The following is a 17940-nucleotide window of genomic DNA, read 5'->3' on the forward strand; positions in this document are numbered from 1 at the left end:
CCCACACAGTAGAGACAGAGCACCAACTCCCACCAATTGACCTCTGATTTCACATACAAGCACACACATGTGCACAACAACATGCACACACCTGCACAAGTACACACCTGCACACGTGCACATATACACACAAAGGACTCTCACCTTTTTGACAAGATACCTGGCCCTTACAAGCATTTCTAAGAAACTGTAAAAATACAGGAACCCTGTGCATGTTGGCAAGGCTTCCGTATGGCTAGATACATTCATATTTTGCTCGTGTTTTCTCTTATCACACCTTTAACGTCACCGCCATGTTTTATTGCTGGATTTGTAATAGCATTTCACTAGCTCAACCAGTCTGACGTATTTACCGCACCAAGGCAGATTGTAAAGCTGTGTGGCACTAATCACATGGCTTCTGCCTTCAGGAGAAGGGGATTAAGGAAAAGATAAAAAAAAATCTCAGCAGCCCATTCTTAGATGAACACAGAAGGGAAATATCCTTTTCTGTCAGACAAATACTGATCCTGAATCACTCTTTTTCTGTGTTTTGTTTGCGTGTTCAGAGTTTGAGGGAGGTTTCGCATTGTTAATTCTGAGTCAGGGTCTCACTGGATAACACGGTCTCACCTCCAACTGTTGATCTTCCTGGCTTCCCTTTAATTCCTTTCATTGTCTGAGCCTTTAAGTGGGTTTTCCTACACGCCAAACTACGTTCATACAATGCAATCATTTAGCCAAGATAAACACTTCCTTCCTGTGCAGACTGTGCTGTAAAGCAGGGCTAGTTATCAACCAGGAATCATTTTGTTCTCTGCACATTACGAAACTCAGCAACACTCCAGAATTATTGCAGAACTAGAGTGGGAAACAGGGAAAATGAGGAGTTTCGAGACTGCTGTCTTTCGATTATTTCTCAATCCCTCAACAAGGTGACTTTTGACCAATTAGTTAAACTTGCTGAATCTGGACCTTATCACACAGTGTGAATGAAGGAGCTGTTGTTAGATAGGAAAGCAAAAGTTGGCCATAAGGCATGCGCTCAATAAATGACCGCAGGTGCTGCTATTTTTAATAAGTATTAAAATAATTATTAAAAGTAGATATTTTTAAGTGATATGGAAGGAAAATACATTCTTTTGTCAGACAAGTATTGACCCTGTTACATTGCTTGCTGGTGTTTTTTCTTTTTTGGTTTTGGTTTTTGGGATTTTGGGGGGTTTTTTAGTTTTGTTGGTTCTTTGAGAAAATCAACAAGATAGATAAACCCTTAGCCAGACTAACGAGAGGACACAGAGAGTGTGTCCAAATTAACAAAATCAGAAATGAAAAGGGAGACATAACTACAGATTCAGAGGAAATTCAAAAAATCATCAGATCTTACTATAAAAGCCTATATTCAACAAAACTTGAAAATCTGCAGGAAATGGACAATTTCCTAGACAGATACCAGGTACCGAAGTTAAATCAGGAACAGATAAACCAGTTAAACAACCCCATAACTCCTAAGGAAATAGAAGCAGTCATTAAAGGTCTCCCAACCAAAAAGAGCCCAGGTCCAGACGGGTTTAGTGCAGAATTCTATCAGACCTTCATAGAAGACCTCATACCAATATTATCCAAACTATTCCACAAAATTGAAACAGATGGAGCACTCCCGAATTCCTTCTATGAAGCCACAATTACTCTTATACCTAAACCACACAAAGACACAACAAAGAAAGAGAACTTCAGACCAATTTCCCTTATGAATATCGACGCAAAAATACTCAATAAAATTCTGCCAAACCAAATCCAAGAGCACATCAAAACAATCATCCACCATGATCAAGTAGGCTTCATCCCAGGCATGCAGGGATGGTTTAATATACGGAAAACCATCAACGTGATCCATTATATAAACAAACTGAAAGAACAAAACCACATGATCATTTCATTAGAATTTGAGAAAGCATTTGACAAAATTCAACACCCCTTCATGATAAAAGTCCTGGAAAGAATAGGAATTCAAGGCCCATACCTAAACTTAGTAAAAGCCATATATAGCAAACCAGTTGCTAACATTAAACTAAAAGGAGAGAAACTTGAAGCAATCCCACTAAAATCAGGGACTAGACAAGGCTGCCCACACTCTCCCTACTTATTCAATATAGTTCTTGAAGTTCTAGCCAGAGCAATCAGACAACAAAAGGAGGTCAAGGGGATACAGATCGGAAAAGAAGAAGTCAAAATATCACTATTTGCAGAGGATATGATAGTATATTTAAGTGATCCCAAAAGTTCCACCAGAGAACTACTAAAGCTGATAAACAACTTCAGCAAAATGGCTGGGTATAAAATTAACTCAAATAAATCAGTAGCCTTCCTCTACACAAAAGAGAAACAAGCTGAGAAAGAAATTAGGGAAACGACACCCTTCATAATAGACCCAAATAATATAAAGTACCTCAGTGTAACTTTAACCAAGCAAGTAAAAGATCTGTACAATAAGAACTTCAAGACTCTGAAGAAAGAAATTGAAGAAGACCTCAGAAGATGGAAAGATCTCCCATGCTCATGGATTGGCAGGATTAATATAGTAAAAATGGCCATTTTACCAAAAGCGATCTACAGATTCAATGCAATCCCCATCAAAATACCAATCAAATTCTTCAAAGAGTTAGACAGAACAATTTGCAAATTCATCTGGAATAACAAAAAACCCAGGATAGCTAAAACTATCCTCAACAATGAAAGGACTTCAGGGGGAATCCTATCCCTGAACTCAAGCAGTATTACAGAGCAATAGTGATAAAAACTGCATGGTATTGGTACAGAGACAGACAGATAGACCAATGGAACAGAATTGAAGACCCAGAAATGAACCCACACACCTATGGGCACTTGATTTTTGACAAAGGAGCCAAAACCATCAAATGGAAAAAAGACAGCATTTTCAGCAAATGGTGCTGGTTCAACTGGAGGTCAACATGTAGAAGAATGCAGATCGATCCATGCTTATCACCCTGTACAAAGCTTAAGTCCAAGTGGATCAAGGACCTCCACATCAAACCAGATACACTCAAACTAATAGAAGAAAAACTAGGGCAACATCTCAAACACATGGGCACTGGAAAAATTTCCTGAACAAAACACCAATGGCTTATGCTCTAAGATCAAGAATCGACAAATGGGATCTCATAAAACTGCAAAGCTTCTGTAAGGCAAAGGACACTGTGGTTAGGACAAAACGGCAACCAACAGATTGGGAAAAGATCTTTACCAATCCTACAACAGATAGTGGCCTTATATCCAAAATATACAAAGAACTCAAGAAGTTAGACCGCAGGGAGACAAATAACCCTATTAAAAAATGGGGTTCAGAGCTAAACAAAGAATTCACAGCTGAGGAATACCGAATGGCTGAGAAACACCTAAAGAAATGTTCAACATCTTTAGTCATAAGGGAAATGCAAATCAAAACAACCCTGAGATTTCACCTCACACCAGTGAGAATGGCTAAAATCAAAAACTCAGGGGAAGGGGTTGGGGATTTAGCTCAGTGGTAGAGCGCTTGCCTAGCAAGCGCAAGTCCCTGGGTTCAGTCCCCAGCTCTGAAAAAAAAAGAAAGAAAGAAAGAAAGAAAGAAAGAAAGAAAGAAAGAAAGAAAGAAAGAAAAGAAAAAAAACTCAGGGGACAGCAAATGCTGGCGAGGATGTAGAGAAAGAGGAACACTCCTCCATTGTTGGTGGGATTGCAGACTGGTACAACCATTCTGGAAATCAGTCTGGAGGTTCCTCAGAAAATTGGACATTGAACTGCCTGAGGATCCAGCTATACCTCTCTTGGGCATATACCCAAAAGATACCCCAACATATAAAAAAGACACGTGCTCCACTATGTTCATAGCAGCCTTATTTATAATAGCCAGAAGCTGGAAAGAACCCAGGTGTCCTTCAGCAGAGGAATGGATACAGAAAATGTGGTACATCTACACAATGGAATATTACTCAGCTATCAAAAACAATGACTTTATGAAATTCATAGGCAAATGGTTGGAACTGCAAAATATCATCCTGAGTGAGGTAACCCAATCACAGAAAAACACACATGGTATGCACTCATTGATAAGTGGCTATTAGCCCAAATGCTTGAATTACCCTAGATGCCTAGAACACATGAAACTCAAGATGGATGATCAAAATGTGAATGCTTCACTCCTTCTTTAAAAGGGGAAAAAGAATACCCTTGGCAGGGAATAGAGAGGCAAAGATTAAAACAGACACAGAAGGAACACCCATTCAGAGCCTGCCCCACATGTGGCCCATACATATACAGCCACCCAATTAGACAAGATGGATGAAGCAAAGAAGTGCAGGCAGACAGGAGCCGGATGTAGATCTCTCCTGAGAGACACAGCCAGAATACAGCAAATACAGAGGCGAATGCCAGCAGCAAACCACTGAACTGAGAACAGGACCCCCGTTGAAGGAATCAGAGAAAGAACTGGAAAGTTTGAAGGGGCTCGAGACCCCATATGAACAACAATGCCAACCAACCAGAGCTTCCAGGGACTAAGCCACTACCCAAAGACTATACATGGACTGACCGTGGACTCTGACCTCATAGGTAGCATTGAATATCCTAGTAAGATCACCAGTGTAAGGGAATAACACTCGAAATGTAAATAAGAAATACTCAAGTTAATAAAAAAAAAAATACGTCAGAGGATGCGTTCAGAGATTCACACGTTGAGTGCCAGTGGGCACATTTGTCTAAAAGACACAAGTACCAGTGCTTCTGTCAATCAAATGCATCTAAAGTCTAACATTAATCAGTCTCCAGTAGATAGAGATGAGTCCACCAAGCCCGCCTCCTCTCACCTGCTCCACCTGTCTTCCTACACGGGCTTCAAAACTCCATGCTTTTAGCTTCATATAGAAAAGGTAATAACTAAGTAGACTAAAAGCAAACTTGAAAAAAAAATCAAAGCCTGTCTCTCATATTACAAGGGGGATATAATTTTTACTTAACACATTCAAATCAGTCAGAATCCATGAAAAGTTATCACATATGATGCATGCCAACATGCATGCATGTGCGTGTGCAAGAGCGCGTGCACACACACACACACACACACACACACACACACACACACACACACACGCTGCCTTCATCCTTCTCTAGCTCTTCAGATAAGTGCCCAACTAGAGGAAAGCCGGTCTACTCGGCTGTATTCCTCTTGGCATGGGCCACCATCACACCACTCTGATCTCTAAACAGCGTTTGGCTTTCTGTCCATTATATCTCAAAACCTTAGATAAGTTGAGGATAGCAAGTGGCAGCATATTGGAAGGAGGCAATTAGATGGGATTCTAAGCTGCTAATGTTATTACTGAAAACTAACCAAGCCCTGGACACTGTTTCATGAAAACAGGCACATCTTCATTTTGGAATTAAAAAAAACAAAACCAACAACTTTTAATCTGTTACTTTACATATAAACTGTTACTTTATATATAAACTGTGACAGAAGAAAGACATAAGAAAAAGCAACTCTGACATGCACCCCAGCACTGCCCCAGGCATTTTATCAGAAGGACATTTGCAGCTGTCTTTGCCATACCTGGACCCCGCTTTGCCACGCTGCGTGTTAACAAAAAAATGCAAAACAAAAACAGGGACACGTTAGCAGAGTAAAGCACAATGCGACTGTGTGGAGAATCACAAAATTAACTCACAAGTATCTAGTAAGACGGACCGGTAACTGAACACTTTTTTAATTCAATTAACCAAGCTAAGCAGCTCTCAGCAAAAAGTGGGTAACGCAAGACAAGAAGACAAAGGTTTCATTTGTTCCAATACCTTGCCCTTCTTGGGTTTCAGAGCAGGCTGTAAGCCGCTCTCGTTGGTTAGGCCCACTGTTTAATCATTAGAGCACGGAGATCAAAGGAACAAGGACACTACTTTAAGTCCCATCCATTTGATGCTTGTTTAAAAAGCCATTTAGTATCACATAAAAAAAAGTAACCATTGTCAGAGTGAAATGTGACCTCAACTCGTGAGTAATAAAGCTGGGGATTAACATTAGACATCAAGCATTCATTTTAAATTTAAAAACAAAAAGTTGCGCTGTTTGGTTGGTTCCTGGACTTTTCAAAGCAGTGCAAACCAGCGCCTGCTGCAGGCTCACTGCTAGCCAAAGTGGCAAGGGATGACAGACACCCCGTACCCCTGAACTTACTTCTCTTCTGTGACACAGCCTGCAAGCAGGCGGTCACAATGTCGCAGTTCTTCTGAACTTTATGCAAAAGCCTGTCTTTCTGCTTCAGCTGCCGGAGTAACTTTGCCGACTGGATGCCAACCCTGGACTTTAGCTCGCGAAGAATGGTCTTCAGCTCACTGGAGTCTATCAGGAAAGAAAGAAGAAATCCCTTGAGAGGGCTGTAAATACCTAGCGCACTATTAGTCAAAAGGTACAAGCCTAGAAATGAATTTAAATCCACTAATTCTAGCTTTTCATCCCAGATAACATGTACGGGATTCAGCGAAGATGTTCCAGTCTAATGAGCCACCACTCATCTCCCGCTTTGCTCCTAAGAGAAATTCTATAAGATAAATGTTCTCCTTGCTGCAATATGTAACAGATAAGCAAAGACTCCTGCGTTTACCCTTACCTCCAGGTATGCCTTATTTTTTTTCTTTTTTTCTTTTCTTTTTTAATGTAGGACTTTTAAAAAAAATTTTTATTTTATGTCTATGAGTACACTGTTGCTGTCTTCAGACACACCAGAAGAGGGCATCAGATCTCATCACAGATGGTTGTGAGTCACCATGTGGTTGCTGGGAATTGAACTCAGGACCTCTGGAATAGCAGTCAGTGCTCCTAACCTCTGAGCCATCTCTCCAGCCTGCATTTACCTTTCAATGCTATTGAACCTGGTGACACAGACCTATAATCCCACCTACTCAAGACGCTAAGGCAGGGGGATCGCTAGTTCAAAGCCAGATGATACAACCAAGATACTGTCTCAAGACCTTACATGCTGTGGAGACAGTAAAGTACTTACTGTGCAAGTTTACCAACACCAGCACCACATAGAAAATGCCATTATAGGGCTGGGGATTTAGCTCAGTGGTAGAGTGCTTGCCTAGGAAGCGCAAGGCCCTGGGTTCGGTCCCCAGCTCCGGAAAAAAAAAAGAAAGAAAATGCCATTATAGTGGCCCATTGGCATCTGGCCTCTGCAGGCACACATACAAGCACACACATACATACACACATACAAGCACACACATACACACACACATACAAGCACACACATACATACACACATATAATCAATAAAAAGTAAGAGAGGGCTCAATGGTAGAGGCATTGCCTAACATGTGCAAGGTCCTGGTGGTTCAAACCCCAAGACCTCAAAAATAAGAAACAGCTAAAAGAACCCCATCAATTGTGAATTGAAAGTAAGTAACCAGCACACTGGGTAATGAAGATGAATGTGGCTATGCCGATTTTGTTTTAAATATGTGATCTTCGAATGATCTGGTTAGCACACTTCATTTTAGAACAGCAATAATTTTCATACATGGCAGAAAATGTATTTCCTCTAAAGGGATCAAATACTTCTACGTTCTTGGGCTGGAGAGATGAATCAGAGGTTAGGAGCGCTGGCTGGCTCTTCCAAGAGACTGGGTCCAACTCTAGTATACATGGTGGCTCACAACTTTCTAAAAGTCCACTTCCAGGGGATCTGACCCGTCTTCTGACCTTGGCAGGCACTGAACACCCAAACACTTAAAAGATTTTTTTAAAACTCGAAAGAACTTAGAACTTTAATAATAAAACTAATAAGGTCTACAGCCTTAAAACTAATACACCAGTAGGAAGTGTGTGAAAACCCTAACTTATTTTCGCTGTTTCTATCTCTATCTCTCTACATTATATACTACTTATAGGGACATATTCTGATTGTCATGTAGAAATGTCTTCCACAGTAATATCAAAAGATAAATAAACATCCCACGCTAGAACCTGTATCTGTGTGGACCATGACCCCTGCTTCTCACTAGGTATGAGAGAATATGGTCAGCTGAAAACCTGACCAACTTCCTCTCGAAATTCCCCTTCTATGAAATGTGGGCTTGAAATGATGCAAGTATTCTCTAACACCCACAGAGCACCTAGCACACATTAGCTTAGGTAAATAGCCTGCCCGAGGCTGCACAGCTAATTTTAAAAAAGGGACAGCGAGATAACTGAGGAGTCTGACTCCCAGTTCGTCCCCTCCACCACAGACAATCCAAGTTCCATTACAAGCTACTTTGTTGTTGTCCCTGGACCACAGACCCACACCCAGCATTGTCTGGATACAACACTGAAACATTAAACCAGGAGAGAGGCAAACCAGTGCACAGGTTAGCTGCATTGGCCCCCTAAGTGAACACAGCCCTTAGGTTGGAACCGGTAACTACCCAGTGAGCATTATTTCCGCAAACAGCTGCATCCGTGACCCCTGATCCCAGGGTTGTAGTGATGTCTGTCCACAGAAACAGTGTGTTGATATACAGCATCTTGCTCATCCAACTACAAGGAAAGAAAGGGTTCACAGGCAACGGGGTCAGCAATGAGATGAGAACTAGGAAGAAATGGACGCTGGCAGGTTCTGCGAGTGATCAGTAGAGCCGCCACTTATGCCACACCCACTCGCAGGCTGCCGGCCTCTCTACACTCTGGCTTGCCAGTTTCCCTCTTCTAAAAGGAAATTATTAGTTTCTCAAAGCTTCCTGGTAACAAAAGTGAATAGCCTTCTAAAAGGAGGAAGTCAGGTCACAGTTTTCAAAACTGATTGTTAGAATCTGCCCTACAGCATGAGTTTGGGCATAAACACAAATTTTTAGCAGAGTCAGGTAATTACATAAAATAAAATGTCTGCTCAAAGTGGGGGTTGGGGGGCACTTTACTAGGAAGCCGGAAAAGGAAGCTGAGAATTGTTTACACAGGTAGGAGCAAGCAGATTTATTCTTTTTCTGGTTTTTTTTTTTTTCCTGGAACCAGCCAAACAGGATAATTCTCTTTATCCCTCCCATGGTCATTTAGCACAAGGACAATATTGCAAGAAATGTGATAGTGGCTGGCCTTCTGTTCCCCACAGCTTACTAAATTTTGTAAATTGAGGTTTTCCTAGATCTATTCAGAAAGACAACTATACTGGTCCCGATGCCTGAAATGTAAGCTATCATTATTGAGAAGAAAAAAAATCTCGAGCAGAACGTGAGCCTCAGAGTTTGATAACAAAAGAAACATCAAATTAGCCTATGCTCTGAGGAAACCAAGGCCAATTCTCAGCTCCACTCTCTGGGCAAGTGAAAGGTAGCAGTATTTAAATGCACCACGAAGGCCAAGCGCTCAGACTCCACTCAATCCTGAATTCCAGATTAAACCATAGCTGCTGGGAACTCACGCTCTGGCGGGCACGGAATTCACGCGCTCTGCTGCAAAATGCATTATCGAATTATTCTGCCTCACTAGTTAAACCCTGTCCAAACAGTGTGGCTAGGGAAGGGGGCTGAGTGAGAAGCCCTAGAAGTCCTCTCTTCTCCCAGGGTCCTCTAGGAAATTTCTAGTAAACACCGAAGAAACTCCAAACTAATCTTAACAGCTGTTCAGGTAAAGCTAGAGCCTACTCTGCCGCTACCCTTGATCTTCTGAGCGCTGTGCAGGACGTGGGCACACTCGACCACGCTCTGAGCCACACCTGCAGAGGGGGTGGGGCTGAGCACTAGGAAATAGTCTAGGGAAAGAGGGACAGTAGATTCCTGAGTCAGATGAACCGAGACGCCACACTCTCCGGGTGTGCGGGAAGGGCAGCGGCGTACACGTGGTGCAAGTGGGCAACTAGCACAGGTGGACAAGCGGGGCAGATGGCGCAGGTGGTCAAGTGGGACAGTGGGCGCAGGTGGGCACCTCGCGCAGGTGGACAAGTGGGGCAGATGGCTCAGGTGGGCACCTGGAGCAGGTGCCGCAAATGGCGCAGTGGAGCAGGTGGCAGTGATAGGCAGGAGTCCCCGCGCCGCCGCTCACCTTTCCGCTCCAGGTACTGCATCTGGAGCCGCAGGCTCGGTCGCTCCCGCAGCTCCTGCAGCACTCGGGAGTCGCCAGCGCCGCGGCCGCCCAGGAACACGTCGGAACCCGAGGTCTCAGTGGAGCTGTCCAGGCTGTCCTTGCGCAGGGGGCGGCCCTGGGACCGGTCCCCACCGGCTGCCACATCCTCCTCCTCTGTGCAACTGTAGAGCTCCGTGAGCAGCCCGCTCACTAGGGACGCCGTGCGGCTGGTGCGGCCGTCGGGCTGCGGCTCCGGGTCGCCCTCACCCGCCGGGTGCCCCGCCGCCTCCTCGGCTTGCTGCGAGTCCCACATCCTGCCCGCGGGAAGGACCTCCATGACTCGAACCGCAGCGGCGTCCGCCAGTTCCGTGAGGGCGCGGCCACGCGGGCAGTAAAGAGTCCCCGGCAGGGGTCGAAATGCCAACCAATGGGCGGAGGCCCGGAGTTCCGGCTTCACGTCCGCGGGCGCCGCGCCCGAGTCCTCCTTCCCACCTGACCCGGAGCGTCCAGGAAGCTCCACAAAATCCTTGACCATCTGGCAAGTCCTGGGACTTTAGTGACGTTGTGAACCTTTTTCCTCCAATAAAAGACCTGGATTCAGATCAACGAAATTCCGTGACACTGACTGTGGGTTTAACAAGCCTTCGTGAGTTGGCAGAGTTAATGAAAGTCGCCAGAGCTAATTTTGACGGTGAATTCGCGTATATGAGAGATATTATCTTTTTTTCTTTAAAAAAAAAGTGTATTATTGTTGCGTGCGTGCACACTCATCCCATGATGTGCCGGTGCTTGTCAGAGGGCAGACAAGGTTGTGCAGTCGGTTTTCTCCTTCCAACTTTAAGTGGGTTCTGGAGATCAAACCTCTAGCTTTAAGTGGGTTCGGGTGGGGGCGGGGGTTTCAAACTCGGGTAGCCAGGCTTGTTGGACAAGAACTTCTGCCTGGTGAGCCAACTCTCTAGACAAATCACAGAGATTTGTCTTTACACTGGACTTCAGATCTCATGATACCTTCACCTTACGTATATATTTGTGTCATATTGGATGTCAGTTAAACCCTGTGGTGTCCTCGATTTTCCGCGAGAGCCTTGAAGCAAAGCGGTTAACTGACTTGCCAGGAAGGAAGCTTGAACTTTTCTTAATGTCTGCCTCTCATGAGGTACAAATACTCCTCAGCCTAAAGCCGTTAATTGTCTGCACATCTAAGGCGCTTCTAAAGAACAGTGGCAGTCTTCCTGTTTATTTACACTTCTTACACGGTGAGGCACAGCCTGACTCTGTGACTACAAACCTGACGTGCTTGACACTACCGCCAAAATAATTGGAAATTGGACCTAATGTGAGTTATAAAAGCACGAGTTTTATAACGTTTTAGGCCCTCAGCATACAGGATTTGGACATAACTGGAGGGGCTGAGAAATGAATCCGCACTTAGAGAACTGACTGCTCCTTCAGAAGACAGAGGCTCCGTTCCTAGTACCCATACAAGGCAGATCACAGCTCCTTGAAACTCCAGTTCTAAGGGATCTGATGCCCTCTTTGGACCTCAACCAGCACTCAGAAAGCAGAGGCAGGAGGATCTCTGTGAGTTCGAGGCCAGCTTGGTCAAAAGGACAGCCAGGGCTCGGTTACACAGGGAAAACCTGTCTTGAAAAACCAAAACAAATGAACAAGAAGAAGACGAAGATGTGCATTTAGACTCAGATAAAATAGTTTTAAAATCTTGTTCCGAAAACAGTGTTGTGTGATTTTATAACTGATTATCTTCTGCCACTGCTTAATGATAAAATGAATGGAAGTGAGGGGGTGGCCAAAGCCTGTAATCTCAGAAAATGGGAGCCCTGAGGCAGGAGAGTAGCCTTGAGTTCAAGACTACTTTGTCTTTTAAAAATATTTTATTTTTAAATATTTAATTTTTATTATTTATTATTAATAAATAAATTGGTTAATATGTTAATTATTAAGATATTAATGGATGTGTGTTTGTTAATAAGTGATTATTAATCTAGTCAATATTTAATACTTAATTTTTTGGTAAATACAAATACAAAATATAGCAAATTGGATCAGCAAGTAAAGGCACATTTGCCATCAACAACCTGTATTTGATCCCTGGTACCCATAAAGTAGAAGCAAAGACCCCCCAATCATAAAAAATATGCCCTCTGACCTCCATATGTATACCATGAGACCCACACACAAATATAAATAAATGTCAGCCTTTTCATGGACTATAAGAAAGAGATAAATGAGCTCCTACCACATTTATTCTTTTAGAGAGATTTTTTTTTCTCCCTATTGCCCGAAGTATGAGTGAATCCCCCTGGTTGCTCTTTGTTTGCCTCCCCGAGGGACCGTCTTCAGCACTCTTTTCTTTTTAGGGTATGTCCCTCAGAAACTGTGGGATCAGATTCAAAGGGATCTGAGGACGATGAAGAAAGACACCAAGAAAACAACTGATCGTTAGCATCAATATTTCTAAAGGAATCAAACTTCAGAGTCGCTTCCTACTGTCACTGTTACTGGAAGAGGTGAAACCGGCAAACTGGAAATGAACAGCTGAGTCAAGTTGTCGGCACGTGTTAGAAGGGGTGAATTAGTAAGCAGAATCCTTCTGAGGTCTCTGCTTCACTCCCTGCCTCCGGGTTCCTGCTTTGAGCTTCTGCCCTAGGTTTTCTGGATGACGGACTATACTGTGTATGAGAAATAAACCCTTTTCTTTCCAGGTTACTTTCGAGAGGTGTTTGATCACAGCAGCATAAAAGCCAACTAGACATTCATCACTTTACAATCACCTAAACAAGACTCGCAACGTTTTGATTTTCTTTTTTATGTGCATTGGTGTTTTGCCTGCAGGTAGGTCTGGGTGAAGTTCTCAGATCCCCTGGTGTTGGGGGCTGCTTCAGACTGTCTCCAGCAGCTGACTATGATTTGCCTCGTGCTCTAGCAGAGGCATGGTTTTGTCAGCTGCAAATAGTTTCTGTGATTGTGTGATATTTAGAATTCTGGGAACTTCCCGGAGGGTATATAAGGGTTAGCTTCCCCCCACACACACACCCTAAAAGGTGGGGGTGGGTCGTTGTTGGCTCCTTGGGAGGGTTGGTTGTGGTTGGTTGTGGTCAGTTGCTGTTAATTGCTCTTGGCCATGGTTTGTTAAGTAGTTGTATGCAAAAAAACAAGAATAAATTGGATAATCTAATGCCAAAGATCAACTTGTCCCAAGAAACTTGATGCCCCTAATCAGTAGGAAGAGGACTGATGATAATGTTGTCCCTTTCCCCTCTATATTTTTCTCTCTCCTATCTAGTGTTAGGGAGTTGAAAGGGTAGAAGAAAGGGATGGAGAAGGGTGGAAGAAAGAAGAGCCTACAAAGAAGCAACACGGAACTAGAGGTATAGACAGTTGTGAGCTGCTGTGTGGATACTGGGAATTGAACCAGGGTCCTCTGGAAGAGCAGCCAGTGCTCTTAACCCCTGAGCTATTTATCTAACCCCCTTCATATATCATATTCATATATATATATATATATATATATATATATATATATATATATATATGAATGGTGCCGATTCACACTGTAGTGATTTGAATAGGTTTGGTTTGGCCCCTATAGTCCTGTTTTTGAATGCTTGGCCTACAGGGGAGTGACACTATTAGAAGGTGTGGCCTTGTTGGAGGAAGTGTCACTGTGGGGGTGGGCTTTGAGGTCCTATGTTGTTCAAGCTCCACCTAGCGGGGAAGATACAATCTCCTTCTGGCTGCATGTAGAACTGTCAACTCCATCTCCAGTGCCATGCCTGCCTGGATGCTGCCATGCTTCCCACCATGCTGATAATGGATTGAACCTCTGAACCTGTAAGCTAGCTTCAGTCAAATATTGTCCTTATAAGAGTTTCTTAGGTCACGATGTCTCTTCACAGCAATGACAGCCCTAACTAAGACACTCACATGAGGAATAAATTGGTATGATGAAAGTTAGGGCTGTATTGGAAATTATACTTTCTAATTATGTGGCCCTGAGCAGTGATTACTGTTGAGGAAGAATTCCTTGTAGAATTTCTCCTTGGCCAAGTCAGGAGGGAAGCACAAAACAACATTGCTCAACATAGGTTTCCTATGGGGACTAAATTTCATCCTTTAATTTTGCTGTTTAAAGATTAATCATATGCTCAGAACATAATATGATCTGCGTTTTCTATTCAGTTGCTATGCGTGAGGAAGATTTTTATTTCTCAATCTAAAAAGTTAGAATGATGATAACAAGGGGGGTGTGCTTTTAAAAGAGACATCAAATCTTGCACAGACTGCATGACAGGCCTCTTTTTTGGAGAATGGGGCCTGACACATGCTAAGACCAGAGGAGGTCACAGTGGAGTCCAGAGAACTGCCAGGAAAGGGCTCACAACCTCTCTCTCCACACTGCAGAACCCCAAGGACCCGCGGGGTGATGGACTAACAGCTCCTACTCACCCCTCCCACACACAGCAGCACATGGAACCTTCTAAAGTCAGAGAGATCCGACATCATCTTGCAACACAATGCCAGCAATTCACTGTATACATCTGGACTACTCTCTAGCGTGGCCAGGGAAGTCCCTCTCTGCAGCAGACAGCAGAAGACAGACTCAGAACCCGACAAAGTGCTGAGAACCTGCAAGTCATCAGCTCTAAGTGGGACGTCTGTATAAAAAACCCGCACACTCAGCCAAGGCTCGGGAAACATCAAGGGAAAGGAAAGAGTGCAAAAGCCAGAGAACTGGAAGCTGTGCATGACATCTGCACAAAGCTGTTGCAGTCAGGACAGCAACAGTAGCCACCAACAGTTAACACTAATTGCTCTCAGTGGGTGAGAGAGAGGACAGAGAGAGAGAGAGAACATTAAAGAAGGTGGGCAGGTGTTGAGGTTAGAGGAAAGGGATGTTGAGGGAAGAGGATATGATCAGGATACATTTTTATATATATATATATATATATATATATATATATACATATATATATATACATATATATGTATGTATATATGTGTGTATGTATATATATCAATATTTATACACCTGGTTTTTTTGGTTTTTGGTTTTGTTTTTATTTATGTATTTGTTCACTTTACATCCCAATTGCTGCCCCCTCCCAGTCTCCCCTCACACAGTCCCTCCCCCTATATTCCATCCTCCTCTCCTCTGAGAGGGTGGAGCACCTTCCCCAGGTACCCCCTCCACCACCCTGGCACATCAAGTGTCTGCAGGGCTAGGCACATCTTCTCCCGCTGAGGCTACCCAGTTAGGGGAGTATATTCCATAGATAGGCAGCAGCTTTAGGGACAGCCCCCGCTCCAGTTGTTGGAGGACCCGTATGAAGACCAAGCTGTACATCTGCTAAAAATGTGCAGGGGGCTTAGGTCCAGGCTGTGTGTGCTCTTTGGTTGGTGGTTCAGTCACTGAGAGCCCCAAGGGTCTAGGTTAGTTGACGGTTGGTCTTCCTGTGGAGTTGCTATCCCCTTCGGGGCCCTCAATTCTTCCTCCAACCCTTCCATAAGACTCCCTGAGCTCCTTGCAAGGTTTTGGCTGTGAGTCTCTGCATCTGTTTTGGTCAAGTGCTGGGTGGAGTCTCCCAGTCATGTAGGCCCCTGTCTGCCAGCATAATAGAGTATCGTTAATAGCGCCAGGCATTGGTGCTTGCCCATGGGATGGGTCTCAAGTTGGGCCAGTCATTGGTTGGCCATTCCCTTAGTCTCTGCTCCAGCCCCTGTCCCTACATCTCTTGTAGACAGGATAAATTTGGGGTGGAAAGTTTTGTGGGTAGGTTGGTGTCCCTATCGCTCCAATGGTGTTTCTGTCTGGCTGCAGGAGGTGGCTTCTTCAGATCCCATATCCCCACTGCTGGGAGTCTCAGGTAAGGTCACCCCCATTGTTTCCTGGGGATCCTCTACCCTCCCAGGTCTCTGGCATGTCCTCAAGACGCCCCCCCATACCCCAATCCCGCCAGCTGCAGAATTGCATTCATTCTCCTGAACCTCTAGCCCTCTCTCCCATCTCTCCCCACACATCCTGAACCCCCCCCATCCCCTCTCCCACCCAGGTCTGCCCCCCATCTGCCTCCTATGACTATTTTATTTCCCCTTCTAAGTGAGATTCAAGCATCCTCGCTTGGACCTTCCCTCTAGTTTAGCGTCTTTGGGTCTGTGGAGTGGAGTGTGGATGCCCTGTATTTTATGACTAATATCCACTTATCAGTGAGAACATACCGTGCATGTCCTTTGGGGGTTGGGTTGCCTCACTCAGGATGATATTCTCAAGTTGCATCCATTTGTCTGCAAAATTCATGCTGTCTTTGTTTTTAATGGCTGAGTAGTCTTTTATTATGTGGATGTACCATACTTTCTTTATCCATTCTTCAGTTGAGAGACATCTAACTTGTTTCCAGTTTCTGGCTATTGCAAATAAAGCTGCTATGAGTGTAGTTGAGCAGGTGTCCCTGTTGTATAGTGGGGCATCTTTTGGGCATATGCCCAGGAGTGGAATAGCTGGATCATGAGGTAGAACTATTCCCAGTTTTCTGAGAACCACCAAATTGATTTCCAAAGTGGTTGTAAAGTTCGCACTCCCACCAGCAATGGAGGAATGTTCTCCTTGCTCCACAACATTGCTAGCATGTGCCATCCTTTGAGTTTTTGACCTTAGCCATTCAGATGAGTGTGAGGTGGAATCTCAGCATTGTTTTGATTTGCATTTCCTTCATGACTAAGGATGTTGAACATTTCTAGTGTTTCTTGGTCATTCAAGATTCCTCTGTTGAGAATTCTGTTTAGCTCTGAAACACATTTTTTAAAAGATTTATTTATTCATTTATTATATATAAGTACACTGTAGCTGTCTTCAGACACACCAGAAGAGGGCATCGGATCTCATTTTACAGATGGTTGTGAGCCACCATGTGGTTGCTGGGATTTGAACTCAGGACCTCTGGAAGAGCAGTCAGTGCTCTTAACCACTGAGCCATCTCTCCAGCCCTGAAACACATTTTTAAATTGGAATTATTTGACTTGTTGGTGTCTCATTTCCTGAGTTCTTTATATATTTTGAATATTAGCCCTCTGTCATATGTGTGGATGGTGAAGACCCTTTCCCATTCTGTAGGCTGTCGTTTCATCCTATTGCTAATGTCCTTTGCCTTACAGAAGGTTTGCAGTTCCATGAGGTCCCCTTTATTAATTGGTGATCTGAGAGTCTGAGCCATTAGTGTTCCATTCAGGAAGTTGTCTCCTGTACCAGTGAGTTCAAGGCTATTCCCCACTCTCTGGCCTACTAAATTTAGTGTATTCTGTTTTACATCAAGTTCTTTGATCCACTTGGACTTGAGTTTTGGGTAGGTGATAAATATGAATCTATTTGCATTCTTCTACATGCTGACATCTAATTAGACTAGCACGATTTGTTGAGGATGCTTTCATTTTTTCCTTTGTATGATTTTGGCTTCTTTGTCAAAACTCAAGTGTCCATAGGTATGTGGGTATGTTTCAGAGTCTTAAGTTCGATTACATTAATCAATATGTCTTTTCCTATATCAGTACCATGCAGTTTTTATTACTATTGCTCTGTAGTACAGCTTGAGGTCAGGGATGGTGATACTTACAGAAGTTATTTTATTGTTCAGGGTTGTTTTAGCTCTCCGGGGATTTTTGTGTTTCCATATGAAGTTGAGGATTGCTCTGTCTAGGACTGTAAAGAATTGTGTTGGGAGTTTTGATGGGAATTGAATCTGTAAATTCCCTTTGTGTAAGATAGCCATTTTCACTATGTCAATCCTGCCAATCCATGAGCATGGGAGATCTTTCCATCTTCTGATATCTTCTTCAATTTCTTTCTTCAGAGACTTGAAGTT

The 17940-nt window shown here is 43.6% G+C and overlaps 1 protein-coding gene and 1 long non-coding RNA gene across 2 annotated transcripts in view; one reads left to right on the forward strand and one right to left on the reverse strand.

Annotated features, from left to right (window-relative positions):
* Tbc1d30 (TBC1 domain family, member 30) overlaps positions 1 to 10613 on the reverse strand; it is an 89374-nt gene extending 78761 nt beyond the window's left edge. Inside the window, exons 1-2 of the mRNA XM_039080139.2 lie at positions 10046 to 10613; positions 6206 to 6370 (exon numbers count right to left, since the gene is read on the reverse strand). Of these exons, the coding sequence (XP_038936067.1) occupies positions 6206 to 6370; positions 10046 to 10601 (721 nt within the window). The 5' untranslated portion in view covers positions 10602 to 10613. The remainder of the gene's footprint in view (positions 1 to 6205; positions 6371 to 10045) is intronic.
* Positions 10614 to 11447: 834 nt separating this feature from the next.
* On the forward strand, positions 11448 to 13535 carry LOC120093619 (uncharacterized). Its single transcript, XR_005487010.2, has 3 exons — positions 11448 to 11647; positions 12445 to 12919; positions 13371 to 13535. It is a non-coding gene; the product is annotated as an uncharacterized LOC120093619 (long non-coding RNA).
* The last annotated feature ends 4405 nt before the right edge of the window (positions 13536 to 17940 follow it).

This window comes from Rattus norvegicus, chromosome 7 (assembly GCF_036323735.1).
Source record: "Rattus norvegicus strain BN/NHsdMcwi chromosome 7, GRCr8, whole genome shotgun sequence".
Classification (NCBI taxonomy): domain Eukaryota; kingdom Metazoa; phylum Chordata; class Mammalia; order Rodentia; family Muridae; genus Rattus; species Rattus norvegicus.